At 53.0% G+C, this 23,029-nt stretch overlaps 2 protein-coding genes across 5 annotated transcripts in view; both read left to right on the top strand.

Moving 5' to 3' along the window:
• Nucleotides 1–16,272, top strand: part of TRIM28 (tripartite motif containing 28) — a 51,589-nt gene extending 35,317 nt beyond the window's left edge. The window contains exons 8-18 of one of the 4 annotated variants that reach the window (XM_037888688.2): nucleotides 939–1,053; nucleotides 1,959–2,350; nucleotides 2,487–2,633; nucleotides 11,304–11,340; nucleotides 11,824–11,860; nucleotides 12,059–12,272; nucleotides 12,452–12,753; nucleotides 12,956–13,076; nucleotides 13,379–13,453; nucleotides 13,777–13,911; nucleotides 15,041–16,272. In XM_037888688.2, the coding sequence (XP_037744616.1) occupies nucleotides 939–1,053; nucleotides 1,959–2,350; nucleotides 2,487–2,633; nucleotides 11,304–11,340; nucleotides 11,824–11,860; nucleotides 12,059–12,272; nucleotides 12,452–12,753; nucleotides 12,956–13,076; nucleotides 13,379–13,453; nucleotides 13,777–13,911; nucleotides 15,041–15,262 (1,797 nt within the window). In that variant the 3' untranslated portion in view covers nucleotides 15,263–16,272. The remainder of the gene's footprint in view (nucleotides 1–938; nucleotides 1,054–1,958; nucleotides 2,351–2,486; nucleotides 2,634–11,303; nucleotides 11,341–11,823; nucleotides 11,861–12,058; nucleotides 12,273–12,451; nucleotides 12,754–12,955; nucleotides 13,077–13,378; nucleotides 13,454–13,776; nucleotides 13,912–15,040) is intronic. The other 3 variants (XM_043534437.1, XM_037888689.2, XM_043534438.1) reach the window with 3 other exon arrangements.
• Nucleotides 3,827–14,916, top strand: LOC122463614. The gene is made up of 2 exons (XM_043534449.1): nucleotides 3,827–8,519; nucleotides 14,907–14,916. The coding sequence occupies exon 1, from the start codon at nucleotides 6,570–6,572 to the stop codon at nucleotides 7,539–7,541; it is 972 nt and encodes a 323-aa protein (XP_043390384.1). The 5' UTR covers nucleotides 3,827–6,569; the 3' UTR covers nucleotides 7,542–8,519; nucleotides 14,907–14,916.
• Nucleotides 16,273–23,029: the final 6,757 nt, after the last annotated feature.

Raw genomic sequence — 23,029 nt, 5'->3', positions numbered from 1 at the left:
CGGTGCCCCTAGTCTCCGATTGCCAGAAACTGGGACTGGATGATAGTAGATGATCACTCATTAATTGCCTGTTCTGTTCATTCTGAAGCACCTGGCATTGATCGCTGGCAGAAGGCAGGATACTGGGCTAGATGGACCCTTGATGTGGCCCCTCTTTTGTTCAGAAGACTGGCTATTTGCATAACTGCAGGAGGGGGATTTACATTGTTTAAGAGCCCTTTGAAGCTCATGACTAAGGCTAAGATTGTGTCAGAGGTCATGGAAGGCATGGAAACTGGGACTTACAGAAACCTGACATTTTCTGCTTCAGCCGCTGGGGCAGTGGCCCTGGAGCTCCCAGCTGCGGGGGTGGCTGTTTTGGGTGCTTCTGTTTAAATGCACCCTAGCCTGTCAGTCTTCTGTCAGTGCTTGGATTAAGTGAGTAACCCATCCTCTCCCCAGCACAGAGCTGATAGTTGATGCAGTTCTGAGCCAGGTCAGACCAAGCAGAGCTATTACTTGTGGTGTTGGCGGGGGTGGCATTAATTACTCTCTTTTTTGACTCCTAGGGGAGGAAACATCCCTATCTGACCCATTCACCCAGAACACAATCGCTGGCCAGTCTGTAAACATACACACATTCACAAAACAAACACCATTGAAGCTTCCCTGTTTCCATAGCATTGTCTCATTGGTGCACCAACCTGTGACTATGAGGTGGGAGCCTGGGACCAGCATTGTCCCCCCCCCCCCCCCCCCCCCCAAGAAGCTTGTGAGGGTGGGTTCTACTGCATGGAGAGTCCAATCGCTTTGAGGTGTCTGGGTTTCCTGGCCACACCAGGGTTACATGGGAGAGGACAGGATGAGTGGATCCAGGTTCCTGGGTTTCAGCAGCATCGTTACCCTGGGTGTGACCATCTGTTCCTCTCCTTCTCTCCCACCCCCACCTCCCCCAAAAGATCTACTTCCAGCTGCATCGTGCCCTCAAGATGATCGTAGACCCCGTGGAGCCCCAAGGGGACATGAAGTTCCAGTGGGATCTTAACGCCTGGACCAAGAGTGCGGAGACCTTCGGTGAGCTGTGGGGCTGGGGGTGTCTGGGAGAGTCACTGGCTTTGAGAAGATGCGGGTATGTGTTGTGGAGGGAAGGGGATTGCAGAGATCCCAGACAATGTTGGCCTCTGTATTCCTCCCCGGCGCTGCACGGGGCATAAGAGTCATATGCTGTCTGTGCTGGGAGCCCAGTGTTCTGGCTGTCCCTCCTCTCCAGGAGCTGGGTCTTGACCAGTGAGTGGCTTGTGGCAGGACAGTAGGGGACCACTCTGTACACAGGTCACAAGCCTAGTGACATGAGCCTTCCTGTCCCATAATGTCAGAGCCAGGGATGGTGCAGAAGTGGCTGGCTGACTGCAGATGTCAGGGAGGTGTCACTGCACCTGGGTAGCCTGACATCCAGGTTCAGCCAACACCCAGGTACTGCCCTCGCTTTGCCAACCAAATGACCCCTGCCTTGTTGGGCACAGCTGAGTGGATCCTGTGTGGAGGGGAGTCAGGCTCCTTGTAGCTGGACTGCAGGGCCCAGTCCTGCACCTGCTTTCTGAGCATTGGGATCTACCTGAAATCTGCTCCCCCCCGCCTCCCCCCCCCCCCCCCCCCCCCAGCAGGACCAGCCAAGGGTGGGGAGTGCTGTAGTGGGATGTGGGCATTAAGCCAGTGCACAGGGCACCCCACTGTGCCATGGGAGCAGATCCCAAATGGCCAGCCTGCCTCAGTCGCTCCTTGTGCCATCTGTATTTCCAGGAGCTGTCATGGGACACACCGTGCTTGTTGTAGCTTAGATGTGTGTGGCTGGGGGCTGGGACTGGGTACACAAAGGGCTGTGGAAACCCAGGGATGGACCTAACTCAGGCCTGGGTTCCCTGTTCCCTTATCAGGTGCTTCTGTTTAAATGCACCCTAACATGCCCATCCTCTCTCCAGGAACAATTGTCTCAGAGCGGAGCGGCACCCTGCAGGCCGCAGCCCCCAACGCGCAGATCCAGCGTGCCAACGCCACCGGCCCGGCGGCGGCAGGAGGAGGGGTGAAACAGGTCTCCGGCACTCCCCAGGTACTGGCTCCTCTTACGAATGTCCCTCCCATGGTCCCGAACCGGCCCGAGGCTGCTGTCTCCCAGAGCCAGCCTCCGCCTCTGCAGCCACCAGTGCAGCCCACCCGGATCCTCACGGCCCCCGTGGTTAAGAGTGGTGCCGGCAGCACCTACGTACAGCCCATGCAGCTCCAGTTGGTGCAGCCCCGTGGTCTCCTACAGATGAACGGCCAGCAGCAAGTCATGGGCCAGCTGGTACTCCTGCCTCAGGTCAATGGGACTCAGGTGGGTGCCATGCTCCGGCGGCTACCTGGCAGATGGTGGGGGAGCCTCTCTCCAATGGTAGCGGCAGTGGGGTGGCCCATGCACCAGGCTCCGCCCTTCCGATGGGGGTAACAGGCACTTCTCCCTTTCCCTGTAGGGCGTGCAACAAGTCTCGGTGCAGTCCACCGTCATCAGCAAGGGACAGCTGGCCCCAGGAGCCCTGCTGCAGCCGATGGTCTCTCCCAACAGCCAGGCAGACTGCTTCATCAGCGAGGGTAGCGCCCCAGCATCCTCCACTGTGCAGGTGAGCAGGGCCAGGAGAAGCCAGACCGGCACGGCAAGGGGTGTGCCAGGGCCTGGTGCCTACGCTGGTGTCGTCACTCTGCAGGCTTGTGCTAAGCACATTCCAACCCCCCAGGGTACTTGGAGGGTGTCTAGACGGTAAACCCCGTAACTGGCCCATGCCAGCCAGCTTGGGCTGCAGGGCTGTTTCATTGCTGTGTAGACTTTCAGGTTTGGGCTGGAGCCTAGGTTCTAGAACCTTGTGGATTGGGAGGGTCCCAAAGCTCAGGCTCCAGTCCAAGCCTGCACGTCTACACTGCAAGAAACAGCCCTGAGATCCCAAGTCTGCTGGCCCTGGCCAGCTGTGGGTTTTTCCTGTCTGTGTAGACAGACATACCCAGAGGGTTCCCCTTTGGTGTTCTGCCCCCTGTCTATTGAACACTCACAGAATTCCTGGATCCTCTATTCCCAAAGGCACAGTACACCACAACTTACTGGTTCCACCTTCGAAGGCAGCTCCGCTTAACACGCAGCAACTAAATTTGTGCTTTAGAGAAAGCAAGTACCAGTTCATTTAACACAAGTGATTCAAATGCTAGAGAACTGTGGAAAATGAAGGGTTACATATGAAGTTAAGTCACAAAACACATTCTGAGGCCTAAACTTAACTAACAAGACGAAGTTTATTAGACAGGAGGGTCTCTCACCCAAGTTCTTCTCCCAGTATTTAACAGCTTGGTGCTGTGATCTTTGTTTTCCCAGAAGCTGGCAGTGGGCTTGCGTACTTCCTAGGTGAAGAATGCAAAGTGAGTCTTTTGGTACAAAAATCCATTGTCCTCCCTTGCAAACAGGGTAACTCCAGCTGCTTGTATTTTCCTGTCTAAAATCTCTCCCCAGGTTTGCAGTCACTAACATTTTGCTCAGATGGTAAATAAGCATTCATTGTGAAGTGTGGAACAGTTAACTTATGTGTAGGCAGATGGAGAGAGACATTTTCAGCTTATTAACTTAGACCTTAAGACCATAATTTTACTTGTGGGGAAAATGTGCACCGAAAAATTTAAGATTATGCACACAATCTTTGAAAAGTCTGCAAAATTCTGCATATTTTATTTGTCAAAATAACACAATATAATCATACCAGTTACAATTATTTTGGTAATTTATTTCAAAATATCTGAGCGAGTATGTCTGTAATAATACAGACAAAGATTCAGGAAATGTTTTTTGACAAATAGATTCCTTACCAGGCATATTAATACAGAATTTTATGTAATTCATTTAAATTACAATACAGAACTTTGAGCAGTGTCCCTGTGGATGCTCCACTTTAGGTGTTTGTGCACCCCTGTGCTTCTAGTCAGAAATTTGTAGAGGACTATTCCTTCTTTGTGAACAGCTTCTCTGATTTGGCTGGTTCTCCCGGTTTTAAATGCTGTCTGACCTGTCGATTGTCAATACCTGTCTCAGATGGTCACTCGCAGTGTGTCCGTTGTCTGGGAGAGAGACACATTGTACAGAAGGGCCACCACTGCAGAAAGCTGACAGTGAGAACTAGAAAAGCTAGGGATCTCCAATTAAAACTTACGATGCTGGAGAAATCCCTTCGACCTGCTTCTGATCCTGAGCACAGGACCCCTCCCTGCCAGCACTCACCCGCGGTGGCATCAGACATGGGATCCTCTTTCAAAACAGCTGCTAAGGACTCAGTCCCGCAGAAAGCCACAAAAAAGTGGTTTCACTCATCACCTCAGCAAAGGCCATCTCCGACCTCCAAATCTGCCCTGGTACCAGCAGTACCAAGAGCCACGGAGCAGCGCGATGGCGCCACCTGCTGCACCAATACATTTCAGCAGGTCTACAGCACTGGCTGCAATCACAATGATTTCTAATCAAAGCCTGCTTCCTCCGTCAACACCAAGCTTGCCCATGCTGGAGACGTTTGTTAGTCAGGCAGACCTCTTCGCATCACGTCCACCCCAGGAGCGCCTCTCTTCAGTACTGGTGTTAAACAACCCCCCCCCCGCCCCCGCTCTTGAGGAGGAAGCAGAAGCAATTGAAGAGCCACCACAGTGTGGCGCCATCCTACCCACCCACATCTCTTCTTTGTCTCTTGATGCAACAGTACTGCTGCCTCCTCCCACATCAGGCGATGACATTAAATCCTTCCAGGAATTATTTAAATGAGTGGCTGACTCCCTCAACATTTCCTTGGCAGGCACAGCGTAAGCTGGCAGATATTCTCCATACCTCTCCTACTGCCAAGATTGCACTACCCATCAATGCTGCCATCATGGACCTTGGCAAAAATGGTCTGGCAGACACCAGCTACAGCTCCACCTTCTTGTAAAAGATCAGACAAGAAGTACTATGTCCCAGCTAAGGGAGCCAAGTTTTTGTTCACCCCTGCTTCCTCCACCCCTAATTGATTGGTGATAGAGGCAGTTAATCAAAGGGAAGAGCAACATCTGGCTAGGACCACCCCTTATGATAAAGATTGGAAGCGTCTAGACCTCTTTAGCAGAAAGGCCTGTTCCTCGGCGACCCTCCAGTTTCACAGAGCCAAACCATTCTGCATTGCTGGCCAATAAAAATTGTCATTTGTGCAAAAATGTTGTGTGTACATGAACATCTTCCAACAGATAAAGAACAGTATAAAGCTAACCTAACAGAAGTCTCCCTCATTGCCAGAATGGCCTTACAGGCTTCCCTGGACTCCGCTGACATGGTGGCCCGCTCCATCGCCACCTCCATAGTCATGCAGAGGGTGTCCTGGCTCCAACTTTCAGGCTTCCCCAAGGAAGTTCAGGTGGCAGTAGAGGACTTAACCTTTCAGAGGTCAAAAACTGTTCACAGAAGGCACAGCTGCATCCTTACACTCTCAAGGATTCCTGTGCCACATTGAAAACCCTAGGTATATATGCCCCTGTGAACAAAAAGAGACAGGGCAGATTTTATACCCAATGCTTCTGCACTGCCCCATATGCCCAACCTCAGAGACATTATGACCAGCACCACAAACAACGTTAGACGAGATGCTGACAAGCCCCAGAGCAGTCAGCGATGTCTCAACCATCCACATCCAGACAAGCATCTTGACGTATTGGTCAACTGCATGAGAGCCCCACATACTCCACTGCCAAAGTCCCTCATAATCTCCTGCCCATTTGGGGACCACCCAACACCCTTCTACCCTTCTGGGCAACTATTACATCAGACAATTGGGTTCTGGAAATCATATGCAAGGGCTATTCTATCCCTTTTACCTCTATCCCACCTACCCACCCCCTTCAGGGACCCATCTCACGAGCACCTGTTAAAGCAGGAGGTAAACCACCTCCTGCAACTAGGTGCTGTAGAACCTGTACTTGCCAAGCACCAGGGGAGCAGGTTATATTTACACTTTCTCACCCAGAAGAAAACCGGTGGATGGAGTTCCATCTTGGATTTGTGCAAGCTAAACAATTTGTCAGAACACAGTGCTTCAAGATGATAACCCTAGCAACCATAATTCCAGCATTGGAGAAAGGAGATTGGCTGTCGGCCCTTGACCTACAAGATGCCTATTTTCACCTCACTATTCATCTGGTGCACAGAATTTTCTTCCAATTCACGCTTGGGAACCTCCACTACCAGTACAGAGTGCTCCCATTCAGATTATCCACAGGCCCATGGGTATTCTCCAAGGTCCTCGCTGTCATTGCAGCGTGTCTTTGCAGATGGTGTGATATTTCCCTACTGAGACTGCCTCCTAAAAGCTTCCACCTACCAAGCTGCAGTCAATGTCCTTCACGTCACAACACCCCTGTTTGTAAATTTAGGATTACAAATAAACATTCAGAAATCTACCCTAATTCGAACCCAACAGTTGGACTTTATAGGCACTCACCTAGACTGCACCACAACATCAGCACGACTGCCTCAACAATGCTTTGTTGCCCTAACGAACCTTATTACAATGGTAAAAATCAGTCCACAAACATCCTCCAGAATGTGCCTACAACTCCTAGGGCACATGCCGGGCCACCACGTTTGTTGTGAAGCATGCCAGGCTTCGTATGAGGTCTACAAACCTGGCTTCTTACTGTCTAAACTCCCACACAAGCACTCCATACACAGACTGACAGTGCCCAGCGAGGTAAAAGACTCACATGGTGGACAAAACGAACATTTGTATAGATGTTCTGTTCCAATGACACACCCCATTGGTAATGATCACCACGGACGCCTCCCTCGTGGGATGGGGGAGCACCCTTGTCCAAGAATACTATCCAAGGCCGGTAATCCCTTGCGGAATCCACCCTCCACATACATTTATTGGAACTCAAGGTGTCTTGAAATGCTTGCTGCCACTGATGCGCAACAAGACCGTCCAGATCCTCATGGACAACTTGGCCACTGTGTTCTACATAAATCGCCAAGGCAGGGCCCAGTCTTACCCGCTTGGCGCAGAAGCATTTCACCTTTGGGAATGGTGCATCTCCAACAACATAGATCTCATTGCAGCCTACTTACCGAGAAGCCAGAATGTCACAGCAGACAACCTAAGCAGACACTTCTCGCGAATACACAAATGGGAACTGGCCCCAGGAATCCTGAAAACTGTATTCCTCCTATGGGGTTTTCCCTCAATAGACCACCTTGCAACATATTACAATGCCAAATGGCCACAATACTGCTCCCGGGCAGGACTTGGACACAGTTCCCTGGGGGATGCCTTCGTCATGAAATGGGAAGCCCCCTTGATGTATGCCTTCCCCCCCCCCCCCCCCCCCCCACTCTGCTATTGAGCCACATACTTCTCAAGATAAAGGACAAATCCAGACTAATCCTAACTGCACCAACTGGCGCCACAAACGTGATTCCCGTACCTGAATCAGATGGTCACAAGACTGTCATTGACCCTTCCCCCTTGTGCCTCACCTGCTGACACAGGACATGAGATGCCTCCGCCACCCCAATATTCAGATTCTCCATCTCAAGTTGTGGCTAATTCATGGATGACAAACCGGGGAAATACAGGATATCTTACTGAACAGCTGATGACTCTCTACACGGAAAACATACAGGCACAAGTGGAAACGTATGTCCCTGCACGATATGGAAAAACAGGTTTCCCCACAATCAGCACTACTACCCACAATATCGAATACATGCTGATGCTTTCCATTAGTTCACTCAGGCCTTGTCTCAACTAAAAGGAAAAGTCTAGCTAAGCTACGCAATTTTGAGTTACGTGAATAGCATAACTTAAATCGACGTAGCTTAGATCTACTTACTGAGGGGTCCACACTACGCAACATCGACGGGAGACGCTCTCCTGTCGACTCCCCTTACTCTTCTTGATCCGGTGGAATACTGGAGAGTGATTGCCGATCAATTTAGTGGGTCTTCACTAGACCCGCTAAATCGACCACCAATGCATCGATCGCCGCAGCATCAATCCTCCGGTAAGTGTAGACAAGGCCTCAGAGTGCACTTATTTGCCATTACCACTTACCACTCTCTTAAAATAGATGAACTCACTGTCTTTGCCCACCCTCTAACTAAACGCTTTCTCAAAGGCATACAGAATACTTAGTCCACACTAAGATTTCCCCCGTCCCTCCATGTGGGACCTCAACTGTGTTTTCCATACTCTCATGGGCAAACCCTTCGAGCCACTAGCTAATTGTTCACTGTTACACTTATCCATGAAGGTCGTCTTACTAGTGGCAATCACGTTGGCAAGGAGGGTGGGAGAGCTGGGTGCCCTAATGGTAAACCCACCCATACCATATTCCTCACAGACAAGGTAATCTTAGGTCCACATCTATAATTTATATCCAAGGTTGCCACCTTGTTTCGTCTCAACCAACCCATCTACTTATCTGTATTCTTCCCAAAGCCGCACGCAGACAACAGGGAAGTGTTCCTTCACACGCTGGATGTTCGTAGAGCGCTTGGGTTTTATATAGAAAGAACAGACATTCAGAAAATCATCCCAATTTATATCCACAACAGAACGTTCCCAAGGCCAAACCATTTCCAGACAGCGACTCTTGGATTTCTGACTGTATCAGATTATCCTATCAAAAACACGATCTGGAACCTCCTTCCGGACTTCACGCACACTCTCTCTACCAGAGCTATATCCACATCAATAGCTTTTCTCAAAGACATACCTATCATTGACATTTGTAAAGCAGCTACCTGGGCATCAGTCCCAGAACATTTACCAAACGTTACGCTTTAGAGCAACATTCAGCTGCTGATGCTCCCTTCAACATTAGTAACTCCGAAGCCCCTCCTCTCCAAAGAGGGGCACCGCTCTACGTCACCTAAAGTGGAAGTCTCACAGGGACGCTCCTCGAAGAAGAAAAGGTTACTCACCTTGTGCAGTAACTGAGGTTCTTTGAGATTGTTGTTCCTGTGGGTGCTCCACTACCCTTCTCCTCCCCTGTGCGTTTGAGTTTCTCTTCAGTCCTCTCAGGTAGAGAAGGAACTGAGGGGCGGGTGGCTGTGCGTGCTGGGTAGCTGTTCTGAGCGGTGTGAGATGGCTGCTGCGTGTACACGGCCTACCGGGACACTGCTGCTACAAATCTCCGACTAGAAGTCCAGGGGCGCACAAACACCTAAAGTGGAGCACCCACAGGGACAGCCATCTCGAACCTCAGTTACTGCACAAGGTGAGTAACCTCTTCCTGCACCTGTCAGAAGCAGTGTAAGGGCTTGGGGGGGCAGGGGTAACAGGAGCTGAGAGAGGAAGGAGCCTAGAAGTGAACCTGGAAGGTGTTGGGGGTGGGTGGGAGGTTTTTCTTGTGGGAAGAAGGGGGATTGTTAGGGTGTTGGGAGACCTCCCCCAGGCAGTCCCTGGTTGACCCAAGCCTCTCCCATTGTCAGGCACGTCTGCCCCTGTCCCTGTACCCCTCTTCCCCATGGGTCTCTGCAGCCCTCGTCCCCGGGCTCAACACTGTCACCCCACTAACTCCTGAGACCATGCTCCTGTCTTCCCCCCCCACTAGCCATTCTGAACCCCAGTCTGACACCCCCAAGCAGCCCTGTGTTGCCCACTCTGTCCTAAACTGGCTTCATGGGCAGGGTGCTGGGATGAACTTTTACTGCTGGGGAATTCTGCGGCGCTGGGCATAGAATTTTGTATTTTCCCGCGTAAAATTTTTTGCCTAAGGGCTGCAGTTCTGCCTTTTGCTCACCAGAGGCCACTGTAGTGTTAGTACAGCTGGCATGAATGCACTGGCTGGTCTGGCACCACATCGGCCTCTGGTGGGCAAAAGGTGGAACTGCAGCACTTAGGCAAAAAATTTTAGGTGGGGAAAATCACAAAATTATGCGAGACACATTAATTCTGTGCATCCTCAGATGTGCATAATTTCCCACAGGGAGTAATTTCAGTCTACAGACAACTCTTCACATGTGCATATACCTATCATCTCATTTAAGATGAGACAAGATGATAGAGGTAATCTCTTGTCCAATAAACAACGCTGCTTGTAAGCTGGTCTGTTTCTCTAACAAGTTTGTCCAATCAAAGATATGACCTCACCCAGCTTGAGTTTCTGATATCCTGGGACACCAACACTGCTATAGCAGCACTGCATACGACAAGTTGAGCAGTGGGAGACAGGCTCCCAGTATTAACCTGACATGACTCTGGCAAGATAGTGTATAGATACCAGACCCAGGAGATTCCTGTAACTTGTCCACTCCCTGTGGGGTGCTGAGGATGGGTATATGCCGGTACCCAGGGTTGTGTGGCCCCTTGGCACTACTTGTCAAGAGTGAGAGAGTTTTGTCTGTGCTTGCTATAGATCACGCCCCCCTGTAACCACTAGCCTTTGGCAACCTACTGCTGTCCAGATAGCGATGGGCTCACACCAACTCCCAGAAGCTGGGCATGTTCAGCCCTTTATCCACTGAACACTCATCAAATCACCAGGCCTGCTAGTACCATCCACCAGCTTGTAAGATGCAGCTCTCAGGGCCAGCCCTTTGCTTACCATCATGGCATGTAGGCTGGGTCTACACTACAGATCTGTATCCGTATAACTATGTTACTCGGGTGTGAAAAATACACACAACTGAGTGTTGTAGTTATACCAACCTAACCCCTCCATATCAACAGGGTGCTATGGGAGGGCTTCTGCTGTTGTAGCTACCCGCCTCTTGGGGAAGTGTCTTCTCTGCCTCCCAGAGATCACAAACTTTTGATGTACGCCTGTAGACAGGGGAAACCCTGGCAGCTGCTTGCTTCCTGTTTAGTTTCTCTTTGGAATTCTCACAAGCCTTCACTTGCATCCAGTCCAGATTGTTGTGAAATACACAATACTTAATTTACATTTAAACAGACAGCTAGATATGCTACTTGACTGAGACAACCTGTTTGTCACTTTTTTCTGCAGACTGATATCTCCGTGCAGACTTCAGGAATATATTTTCAGCAGGCATTCATAGTACTTGTGCATTTGTTCACTGAGATATTGAGCACCAGTGCTGACACCAGTTTTCATTTGAGACCTCAGATGCATGCACCAGACTCACACCACCCCTCTGCACCTCCTTTTCAGTTGGCATTAAGCGCCTCTTGGGTAGAGGCGGGCCGGCAGCTGGGAATGGGGGGGATTGGGGGTCTCCCAGGGTGGGGGGGGTCTGGTTGAGTTCCCCTTGACATGTCCCCCTTTTCATTCCTTTGCAGCCCATGGACACCCAGGAGGAAGGCATTGGAGACCTGGGTAAGAGGCTCTGGGAAGCCCAGGGCCAGGGAGTGCTTGGGGGGGAGACGGGGGGAGCAGAGTATCACCCTGCCCTTGGATATCCTGGTTGGCCCTAGAGCAAGGTCCTGGGGACTCGTCAGAGGGTGTGGCATGGCATCATGTGGGAGTAGCTCCCCCACGGGCAGCTGCCAGTCCTGTTGCCCTTCCAGTGGCCCATACCCTCCACAGGGATGCAGTTAAAGTGACGCTCATCAGGGCTGAGCATTGGAGAAACCCACCAGCCATCATTCTCTGCAGACTCAGGCAGGTGGCATGCTGCTGGAAGGCTGCCTTTCCACCCATGCCAGGGCTAGAAACAGGCTGCCTCTTCTGGATCCTTTGGGATTTCCCTTGGCAGCATGGGTGGATATGGGCATCCCCCCCCTCCCCCCCAGGGAGATGGGGGGGCACCAGGCTGGGGGGAGAGGCTGCCTGACTCATGTCTGGCTTTTCTCTCCTCAGCAGACAGCACTGAGGCCCACGTATCGGGAATGAAGAGGTAAGTCAGCTGAGTCCTTGCCCTGGTGTCTGGGGAAGGAGTGGGGTCCTTGTCATGGCTGGGGGAGTGGGGCTGTATTTGTCAGCCTGCTGCATGCTGTCTGTCCCTCTTCTTCCTGTGGATCCTCTGTTGCTGTGACCCCCTCCACCCAGGTGTGGGGCAGTGGTCATACCTTGAGCCAACTGTGCTGCATTGCAGGCCCAGGCCTTCGGACGGCAACGTCATGCGCAAGGTGCCGCGGGTGAGCCTGGAGCGGCTGGACCTGGACCTGACGGCCGACAGCCAGCCACCTGTCTTCAAGGTCTTCCCCGGCAACAGTAACGAGGACTACAACCTGATCGTCATTGAGCGTGGGGCCCAGCAGGCTGCTGCCCAGCCCCCCAGCACCACCCTGCCTGGAACCATAGTCAAGGTAGGTGCTGCTTTGGGGTACCCGGTCGGCCTGCTCTAGGGGGCCAGGGTGGGGCAATGTCCTGGTGGGTGGTGCTGCGCTCCTGGCCATATGGACACCAGCCCTGGGGGTGTCCCTGTCCCACTGGGAGTGTGTGGCCGGGCTGCTGGAGCTAACGCTAAACCCTGCTGTCCCCCCAGGAGGAGCAGATGGAGGCAGCGATCGACTATCCAGCAGAGGAGCCCAGAGACACCAAGCCCGTTGTCCTGCCCCAGGATATCCTGGCCGCCGAGGGCTCCGTGTCCCGCCTCATCTCCCCCAGTGGCAGCATTGGCTCCAGTCTGGATGTGACGCCAGGCCAGAGCCAGGAGGGGGCGCTGGAGTCAGCCAATGCTGCCCACTGTAGAGTGTGCCGGAAGGCGGGCTCTGTTGTGATGTGTAACCAGTGTGAGCAGTGCTACCATTTGGACTGCCACCTCCCAGTGCTGCAGGAGATCCCCAGGTACCTATCCACTTCCCCAGCCCTGGACGGGGAGTGAGGTCTAGTGGTTGGGGAAGGAAGGGGCTGGGAGCCAGGACTCCGGGGTTCTGTCCCCAGCTCTACTATTGATGTACTGAGAGAGCAGATGTCCTCTCGGAACTGGAGTCACCTGCTGTCTGGCTGGGAGTGTGGGGGGCAGTGCTCACTCTCATTTGTTCCCCAGTCAGGAGTGGAAGTGCCTGCTGTGCCAGGAACTGCCGGCGCCTGGTGAGGAGGACGGCACCAACTTCTCCACCTCGGAAGATGACGAGGGCCCCAATAAACTCACCCCCTTGGAGCAGAGGGTTTGTGTGTCGGGCTGGGGTCCAAGTGACAGGGATTTGTTTGGGGAGAGCGTCTCTCCCTGCCTCAGAGCACCATGCAGAGTGCGGGCATATGGGCAGAGCGCTCATCCTCTGCTCTCTGAGCTGGCCAGCCCTGTGCTGTCTGTGGGGTCACATGGCTGGGGCCAGGCCTTGCTCTTGTTTGATTCCATGGAGCCACAGCCAGGGTTGGGGTGCTGGGGACATCTAGCCTGGCCCTGAGTGGGAGGGGAGGTCATGGGGTCTCTGCTCCTAACTCTGCTATGTCCCCCTTGACCTGGCAGAAGTGTGAGCGTGTCCTGCTGGAGCTGCTGTGCCATGAGCCGTGTCGGCCTCTCCACCGGCTTTCGACCGCCACGGTGAGTCAAGGTGGGGGTGGGGGGCTGTGCTTGATTCACTGGGGGTTGGAGGGGCACTTGATGCTGTGTTCGGGGTATGCTCACTTCATGAGGCATGTGGGAGGTGCTGAAGGTGGGGAGCTTCCCTTGATGCATGGGTTGTGGAGAGCCCCAGGCATGAGACAGTGTCACTAGTACTTGAGTGCTGGGACCCTATTCTGGGGAGAAGGTTTCTGGCATGGAGGCTGGCGGGGAGAGGGTCCATGGGAGACAGGGTGGGGCTCAGGGAAGGCAGGGGCCTCTGGCTGGTGGGGCCAGGCCTGACCCCTGCCATTTTCCCCCAGGAGGGTCAGGACACCATCGACCTGACCCTGATCCGAGCCAAGCTGCAGGAGAAGCTCTCCCCACCCTACAGCTCCTCTGAGGAGTTTGCCCAGGATGTGTGGCGGATGATCAAGCAGTTCAACAAGCTGACGGAGGTGAGGGGTGACCTGGGACCCTCCTTCCCCTGTTGGCAGTGGGGGGAGAGGCATGTCCCTTCTCAGGCTGGGCCAGGGGGCAGGCAGGGGTACGCCCTGATCGTAAAGCATCAGGCAGGGTGGGTATGAGGCACACCCTGGGGGTGGCCAGAGCTGGGCACCTCGCTACCACCTGTGCTTAGTGTGTACCTGAGTGTGGCTCAGCTCCCCAACTCCACAGGCCACCCCAGCTCTCCTCTCTCTGCCTATGTGGGCCCTGCTAGCTCTCTTCAGGCCAGTGTCCCCCTGAATACCCATGGTTCTCAGATCTGCCGCTGGTGCCCCCAGCCAGCCGCAGATCACCCTCCGGTTTGTCGCACACCACAAGGCTGCCAGGATCATGGACAGAGAAGGGCTTCAAATGAGAGCAGGTGAAAATGTTGGGAACAGTGTTTCCTAGTAGAGCCTGGACTCAGCTAGTTCCTGTCCATTCTTATAAGAGCAAGTCTCTCCTCCAAAGTCCTTCGAGTGTATTACAGCCTAGCTTGGCTGTGATCTTCTGTTCATGCCCCCTGCAAGTGGGGAGTGAGGGTGCACTACAATCCTTCACCTTTACCCCGAAACTGCCTCCCTTCCTGCTGTTTTATTTCTTCCTGTAACTTTCCCCGTCTCCATTGGCTTTCAGCCCAGATGGTAGCTGGGCCTCAGCAGCGAAGCACGCGGCCAGCTGGTGGGCGGGAGAGAAGCAGCATCTCTCCTCTCCTACCTGAGGGGAGCATCTTCACCCCCTTCTGGTGACCTACCTTCACCCCCAAACCTTGAGTGCACAGTTTCCACCGTAGACACAACCCCATACATACATCTCACTGTGACCGGGAGCCAGCAGGCTGCTGGGGCTACTGCCTCTTGGTAGAGACCCCACCCATGGGTGAATTGTTGTGCCTGTGCCCCAGGGGATTCTGTCAAACTCTGCTCTCTGCTAGTTAGCACTAGCCGGTTCCTGGGTCACAGTAGAGGAGTGTCCTGGTTCTGGGGGAGACTGGCCACAGGCCATTTTGGATAATGGGGGCCATATCCCAGATCTGGAGGTGATGGTGGGTGTCTCCAGCTGTGGTTCTTGACCCCCAGCCTCTGTGCTCCCCTCCACCAGGACAAGGAAGATGTCCAGTCCATCATCGGGCTGCAGCGCTTCTTTGAGGCCAAGTGGAGCGCCTCCTTCGGTGACCGGAAGTTCTCCTCTGCGCTGGTGGAGCCCATCCCGCTGGATGAGCAGCGGAGCGAGAGCGGCAGCAGCTTCACCCACCGCAGCTCCCCTGCCGGCTCCCTGGGCGAGGCCCCCGCTGCCTCGGCAGGCGCTGGGGAGGAGGAGTGAGGGGCTGGCCTGCATTGACCAGAGCAGCCGCCCGGCGTCCCACAGGCAATGACCAAAAGCGCCTGGGACTCGCCCATTGCCCCCGGTCGCATGGCGGCAGCGGGATGTCCTGCCCCCCACTCCAGTTGAAATTGTTTTGTTGATGGGGAGCCCTCCGCTCCCCATGCCCGTTCCTCTTTGCCATGAAGTCTTCACACACGGTTTGCATTGAGGGTCACACACCCACCTCCTGCTCTGGCGCTGCCCTCTGCCTTGACTGCAGGTGGGTGGTGTGTGCAGAGGCTCCCCCATCTTTCCTCTTTCAGTCCAGGGTGGGTGGGGGGAGCTGTCTGCAGGCAGGGTCAGGCCAGGGTGTCTTGACTGGGTTTAGTGGAGCGCTAGGCATTGGGCCCTCATTCCTGCCCGCGCTGGGGACCTAGCCCAGCGCCTGGGCTCGCCTGCCCTGATTGTGGGGTCCTTGGCAGAGGTGCTGTTCTCTGCTGCCATGCGCATGGGATCTTGGGGCAATTGTAGGGGGGCTCTCTGGGCTCTGTGGGGGCAGGTGGCTCAGTGAGGAAAAGGCTGGCGGCGTTGGTTCCCAACAGTTTGTCCTGCTGGGAAGCTCCCTGGGTTTGCCCCTGTGCTCCATGTTCATCTCAACATCCCCTGCACAAGCCTTTCCCTTCAAAGCTATTCCAAGCCACTGTCAGCGCTCTAGCTGTGTCCCTTCTCTCCCGTCCCCCTGCTTGCAATGCCGGTGTGCTCCCTCCCCTCACCCATGCCAGGGGAAGCTGCGGTTCAGTGGTTTTGTAACTGATGCCCGAGGCGGGGCCATTCCGACTCCTCTACTTGTCCCGCAGGGCAGCCGCTTTCTGGCCTGGTTCTTTGTTTCTCTCCAGCGTGCAACGGGATCCCAGGCTGGGCTTTGCTTGTATATTTTAGATGGCTTCTTTCATGTCCCCGATAACTGTTTGCAACCTGTGCGATGGAAACTTGTTTCTCTGAGAACGGAATAAATCTTGTTTTATGTACTGCTCTGCCTGATGCCTCGTCCTTCCCGGGGCCGGCCCATGGCTTGTACATGCTCCCTGCTGACAAGGTACCATCCCCTGTCCTTTTCCCCCAAGGGCTGTACCGCAAACAGAACACTTGTATTGCAGGTGTGCCCAGTGAGACAGTGTGACCTAGTGCAGTGGCCCCCAAACTGTTGGTGTGTGCCCCCTAGGGGAGCATGGAGGAGCCTGGGCCAGCCCACATGGGGTGGGGAGGAGGGAGCCCCATCCAGCCCTCCTCTGCCCCAGCCCCTGGCTGTGGCTCCACTTCTTGTCCTCCCCCCGGCCTTGGGCCCCCAACAGTGGCTCTACTCCCAGTCCCACCCATGGCTGCAGCTCTACTCCTGGCCCCAACTGTGGCCCTGGCTCCCAACCATAGCTGGGGGAGGGGGGCAGTTGATCTAGTGGGTAGAATGGTGGGGCTTGTTCTTTACCTGCTGAGTGTCCAGCCCCCTGCCTCAGTTTCCCCAGCTGTGCAGTGAGGACCTTGGTCAAGTGCTCAGATTGGCTGCAAAGAACTAGTAATTGTTGAGTGCTCTGGGGCTGGAGTTGAGGCACCCAAATACCATTTTTAAACCCACTTCTCTGAAACATTCCACCCCCCCCACCCCACACACAAGTTGTGCAGCAGCTGAAACTGGTCCACAATATTCTGTTAAAACCGCTGTGGTTGTGAAGTGTCCAGAACTTCAGTCACCTCGGAACAGAAGTGTAGTGGAAAATGCCAACTGAGCTACAACTCCCATGTGGGTCTGGTGGTGAGTGTCCCAGAGTCCAATCTTCTGCTGAAACAATTTGCTAAAAAAAAAAAGTCCTTGTGGCACCCTAGAGACTAGCAAATTTATTCGGGCATAAGCTTTCGTGGGCTAGAACCCACTTCATCAGATACATGGAGTGGAAAATACAGGAGCACGTATGCAATGCCCCTCTGCCATGTACGTTGGCCAAACCGGACAGTCTCTACACAAAAGAATAAATAGACACACATCTGACATCAGGAAATTCTTCAACAAAACTTCAAAAACAGACCCCAATGTGAAACTGCAGAACTGGAATTAATTTGCAAACTGGACACCATCAGATTAGGCCTGAATAAAGACTGGGAGTGGTTGGGTCATTACAAAACCTAAACCTAATTTCCCCGATACTAATTTCTCCCTACTGTTACAGACAGTTAACAAGAAGGAGAGTAATGGGCCACTCTCATTACCACTTCAAAAGTTGTTTTTCCTCCCTTGGTATCCTGCTGTTAATTGTCTAGTTAGACCGACCTCAATTTGGTAAGGCAACTCTCCTATTTTCATACCTGCTCTTGTATTTTCCACTCCATGCATCTGATGAAGTGGATTCTAGCCCACGAAAGCTTATGCCCAAATAAATTTGTTAGTCTCTAAGGTGCCACAAGGACTCCCCGTTGTTTTTGCTGATACAGACTAACGGCTACCACACTAAAACTTTCTTCATGGGAATTTTAGACATTGACAGAAATAGAGGAGGATTTTTTAATTTTGCAGCCAGCTCTGCCATAATGCAGTGTGTGAAGGATTGAAATCCCTCCTAAACAGGGTCAGTGTGCACACCAGCCATGGCCAAAGCTATGCTGTGTAAACAGGCCATGGTGCTGGGGAAGCATGCTGGCTCTAGTCTGTTGAAATGTTTCAAACCCCTAAGCTGCTGCTGGACAGACCTTCCCAAAACAAGTAATTCTGTAGCAGGGAAAGAGTGAAATTAAGAGCGTGCTGGTGTAGAAATAGGTAACTTAGGGATTTTAGTTTTAGGAGTTACAGGTAGCAGAAAGGACAAATGCAGACAGGATTTTGAAGAGGATTTAAACTGGCTCCTCCTAAGAGCATGGTCCCCTGAATTCAATGATCCCCTCTGTGAATGTCTAAGTAGAGCTCTGGAGCATCTGCCATGCTCCCCTCACCCTGGCATAGTTCTGGGTCTTGGGGCATGAATGATCCTGCCATGGGCCCCAATTTCCCCTTCACCACCTTCCCCCACATAGCAGCTGTCTCTACTTTGCCTGCATCTACCCCTACCAGCTGCATGATACTCTGGTGTCAGGGTGGCTGATGGTACAATGGAGAGTGTAAATGTCTAGCTCCAATCTGTGCAGGTTTAATGGTGATTTCCTACAGCTGCTACAAGTGGGCTCAGTGGATGCCCCCTGCTGGTGATGGGAAAGGCAGGACACCATATTCATGCTTTGGGCCAGAACTTCAAATTGGGCTTTGAGGCTGTAATCAGCTGTACTGCAGTCCCCCACAACTTGGTGCTGTCTGTATAGCAAAGAACTAGAGCCTTCTCCAGAGAGCTTACAAGGGTGTGTGTATTGGTTCAGGCCTGCTGCTCCTATCAGGCTCCCTGCTCTTCACCAGACCGTGCAGTCTCTCCCTCCTGGCCAGAGTATTTCTAGGCTGCACAGTTACCGGGCTCCAGTGTGAATTCCCCAGCAAGTCAGATGGCCTAACGGCCCAGTGCCTGCACTTTGTGTTTATAGCCTCTGAGGAGAAAGCAGCTAGCTACCCCCCAGCTCTTTCTAAGCAAATATATTTATTCTTAAAGTGAAAGCATTGCACAAAACATTTTAAACCAAAGAACCTACAACCGGACCTCTTACCGGAGATCAGCAAGGGCTCTGTCTGGAGTGGTCAGTCCCCCAACCCCCACCAGGGTGTTTTTCTGTGGTTACATGTTCCAAGCCAAGGCCTGGATGAACAAGCATCCTGCTGCATGGCTGGCTCCCTCTTTTATCCAGTGTGGCTCTCTGAGCCCCAGAGACCATTGTGATGGGTTCCCCCTAGGCTGCCACTTAAAACTGGGGTACCACTGAGCTTCCCCGACTCACCGGCCTTCTAGCGCACACACAGGTAGGGACATGCCCAGTTGCAGTTTCACACAGACGCTAAGATCAGCTCTGCGTGGGAGTGCTCAGCTAAGCAATTGCCCAGCACTCAAGTGCACCCCGTCCATGGAGTGTAAAACCAAAATTGTATTGTCTTGTGGTGCACAGAGAACTACAGCGTAAGCATATGAAATTTTCCTCCTCCCTCAAGGTGGAGGAAGATATACACAGCTTTGTGCCCCAGTTATGAATTCTACAACCTGTTTGAGAAAACAAAAAGTTTAACAGCTACAAAAGCTAGATTGTACATTGTAATAAAGGGATAGTAAACAAATCCAAGTCGATTACGGAGCAAATAAAACACGTAAACTAAGCTCAAGGTACTACAGAAAGCGATACACATAGCAAATTCTCATCCTAAATGCTGTTTTAGGCAGATTGCAGATTCTTGGAAGCGAGCTGCTCTTGCTTGCAGCTTAAAACTCCAGGTATTTCTTTCACAGACCTGATGCCCTTCCAGCCTGGGCTCAGCTCTTTATCTTCTCCTCCCCCCAGTCTTTGTTTCTGATTTTTCCGGTCATCCTGGGTGGGGATTCAGTGAAGAATGATCCTGATTATGTCACTCCCCAGCCTTAAATAGGTTTTGCATGGGGCAGGAACCTTTTGTTTTCAAACTTAGTTCCCATGCCAGTCAATGGAAAAACACTGGTATTCCAATATGGATTCCAGTACCAGGGGACTTGATCACATGACCCTGCAACCATAACTGAAAAGTTTATTTGCAGCATCCACAGGAAGCTGAGAGATTAGCATCTTCAAAGACCTATTCTCCCAAATGGTCCATTGATGGTTCCCAGTTAGTCTGATTGCATTCTGTCTGGTGGGCGTTCCCCAAGTGCAAATGCTTGCAGTACAGATGTATAGTTAATATTCCTAACTTTAGATGCAAAAATGATACATGTGTATGAATAGGATAATCAAATCCAGCAACTCATAACCATTTCAATGATACCTCACATGACTCATCTTGCATAAAAGACATTGATTGACACAATCATATTATAATATTACTATGAAAAATACGGGAAGCAACCATGAGTAGGTAATTAGCCAAACACTAGATTTCTCAGGGTAGAGCAATCTGGGATGTTTCCTTTGGCCACAGTGGGCTCCCCATGCTGCTGGCTGCACCCCCTGGTTGCCAGGGCTCTGTGGGGTGCTGGTGGCAGAGATGTCTAGCTCAACAGGAAGGACCAGGGAGTCCTTTCTCCTTGCGCTTAGTCCCTGCCCCCAAAGAGCTGACCACCTGTCTCTTTGCTCTAGCCTAGCACAATGGGGTCTAGTGCCATGAGTGAGAGGAGGGGGCCTAGAACTACCATAATGGACCTTATACAGTAACTCCTCACTTAAAACATCATTGGGTTAATGTTTCATTGTTACGTTGCTGATCAATTAGGGAACAGGCTCATTTAAGGTTGCACCATGCTCCCTTATAACTTGTTTGGCAGCCGCCTGCTTTGTCCACTGCTTGCAGGAAGAGCAGCCTGTTGGAGCGAGCTGGCGGGGGCTTGGAACCAGGGTGTGCCGGCAGCCCCCATATCAGCTCCCCTAAGATCTTCAAGTGATTGCTCATGTGTATTCCACAATAGGTGTGCGTGCTCGCCACGTGCACCACTGCGGGAAGTTTTTCCCCTAGCAGTACCCATAGGGGGGAGCCCCCCCGGGAGTGGTGCCACCATGGCGCGGTATAAGGAGGGGCTGTGCTCCCCCCACCCTCAGTTCCTTCTTGCTGTTAGTGAAGGTGAATCGGAACTGCTCTGCTCCAGCTTTGCTGTAGCTTCCCTCTTGGGCTTTGTTAGTTCATAGCTAGTAGTACGTGTAGTTGAAGTAGTTTTTAGTTAGTGTAGAGTTAGTTAGTGCACCTGGGTCAGGGCAGGCCCCGTGCCCCAAGCTTTAAGTCGTGTGACACTTGCAAGCAGCTGATGCCAGTGAGTAATCCGCACGCAGACTGTTTTCGCTGTCTGGGAGAGACCCATCTCAGCGATCGCTGCAAGATTTGCAGATCCTTCAAGTCTCGGACCAAAAGGGACATTCGGCTCCGAGTCATTTTGATGGAGTCGGCCTTGACCCCGGCACCATTGCGCCGCTCCGAGTTGGCACCCAGCACCGCAGCGTCAGTGCGCGGCGACTCTTCGGTGCCCTCCACCAGCCGGCACTGCTCCCTGTCCACGGGACACTCCAAGAAGGCTAAGAAGAAATAGTCTCCGCCAAGACACCAGAGCAAGACTAGGGGAGAGACTAGGCCCGCGTTGGGCAGTTCTAGGTCTCCATCGGCCTCCCAGCCTCTGACTCAAGTTGAGCGGAGTAGCCCGGCCCACTCCGAGCCTGCCTCCCCGGCCGGCCGGATGCCCTCCGTGCTGGAGGCCCTGCAGGCGGCCTGGGACTTTATGTCTCTGCCGGTACCAGAGGCACCGCCATCGTTGGCTCCCTGGTCCAGAGGTAAGCCGCTGCTTGGATCCCCACAGTCGCCATCTGGACAGTACCGGTCACGGTCTAGGGAAGGTTCCTGATGCCATTCCCCGCTCAGCAACCACCCCGTGTACAGTTCGCGCCTGTCACTGTCAACCCTCACCAGGTTGTCTGGCTGAGTACCAACTGGCAGGGGTTCCAAGCATCACTCTGCCTCAAGGGACCATAGACCTCACGAGAAGAACATGTCCCGTCGACACCGGGACAGTCGGCACTGGAGGTTCTCGTCTCCTAGAGGCTACTGTAGCCCATCGCGGTACTGGCATAGATACTGTCCCCTTCACTTGAGGTCCCCACCGCGGCACCGCTCCCTAGTGGTGGAGTTGGTCAACCACAGGGAGAGGCAAGGGCAACCAGCCCCTACTCCCAAAAATAAGGACACACGGAGGCTGGATCTATTTGGCAGAAAAGTTTATTCATCCTCCAATTTCCAATTAAGGGTGGCGAACCACCAGGCCCTCCTGGGGAGGTATGAGTTCAGTTTGTGGGGCTCTCTGCCCAAATTTGAGGACTCCCTCCAAGAGCATGACAAAAAGGAGTTCAGGGCTGTGGTGGAAGAGGGTACGGCTGCTGCCAGGGCAGCCCTTCAGGCAGCCTCCAATGCTGCAGATTCGGCTGCAAGGTCCATGGCCTCTGCAGTATCCATGAGGAGGGCATCGTAGCTCCTGCTGTCTGGGTTGTTCAGCGAGGCGCAGAACTCTTTACAGGACCTTCCGTCTGATGGCAAGGCCCTGTTTGCGGAACAGACGGATGTGAAATTGCACAGCCTGAAAGATTCCCGTACAATGCTAAAGACCCTCGGCCTCTATGTCCCAGCCCTGGCCAGGACGAAGTTTTAGCCTCAGCAGGCTCCCACCAAAGTCACCCACTCCAAATATGAGCCCCCTTATAAAAAGTCAAGGGCCTATAAGAAACTCTTGGGAGCAGTGGAGGTGGTACCAGTGGAGTTCAGACAGAAGGGTTTCTACTCCCGCTACCTCCTTATCCCGAAGGCCAAAGGGGGGGCTCAAGCCCATCCTGGACCTGCGAGGCCTGAACCAGTACACTTTAAAGCTCAAGTTTCGCATGGTCTCTCTGGCCTCCAACATCCTCTCCCTGGATCCCAGGGACTGGTACACCGCCCTCGATCTGCAGGATGCGTACTTCCGTATTCATATATTCGAGGGACACAGACGTTTCATCCGTTTCACTGTTGGGCAGGAACACCAGTTTACAGTCCTCCCGTTTGGCCTGTCCGCAGCTCCTAGGGTATTCACAAAGTGTATGTCTGTGGTGGCAGCTTACCTCAGATGTCGGGGTGGGGGGGGTCCAGATCTTCCCCTATCTTGATGACTGGCTGGTCAAGGGCAGCTTCAGGTT

The sequence above is a fragment of the Chelonia mydas genome, chromosome 23 (genome assembly GCF_015237465.2).
Source record: "Chelonia mydas isolate rCheMyd1 chromosome 23, rCheMyd1.pri.v2, whole genome shotgun sequence".
NCBI classification, from domain to species: Eukaryota; Metazoa; Chordata; order Testudines; family Cheloniidae; genus Chelonia; species Chelonia mydas.
This window is presented reverse-complemented; position numbering and strand designations above follow the sequence as displayed.

Bases quoted from the DNA above. Each gene is read 5' to 3' on its own strand.
- LOC122463614 (XM_043534449.1), top strand. From the start codon at position 6,570: ATGGTAAAAATCAGTCCACAAACATCCTCCAGAATGTGCCTACAACTC.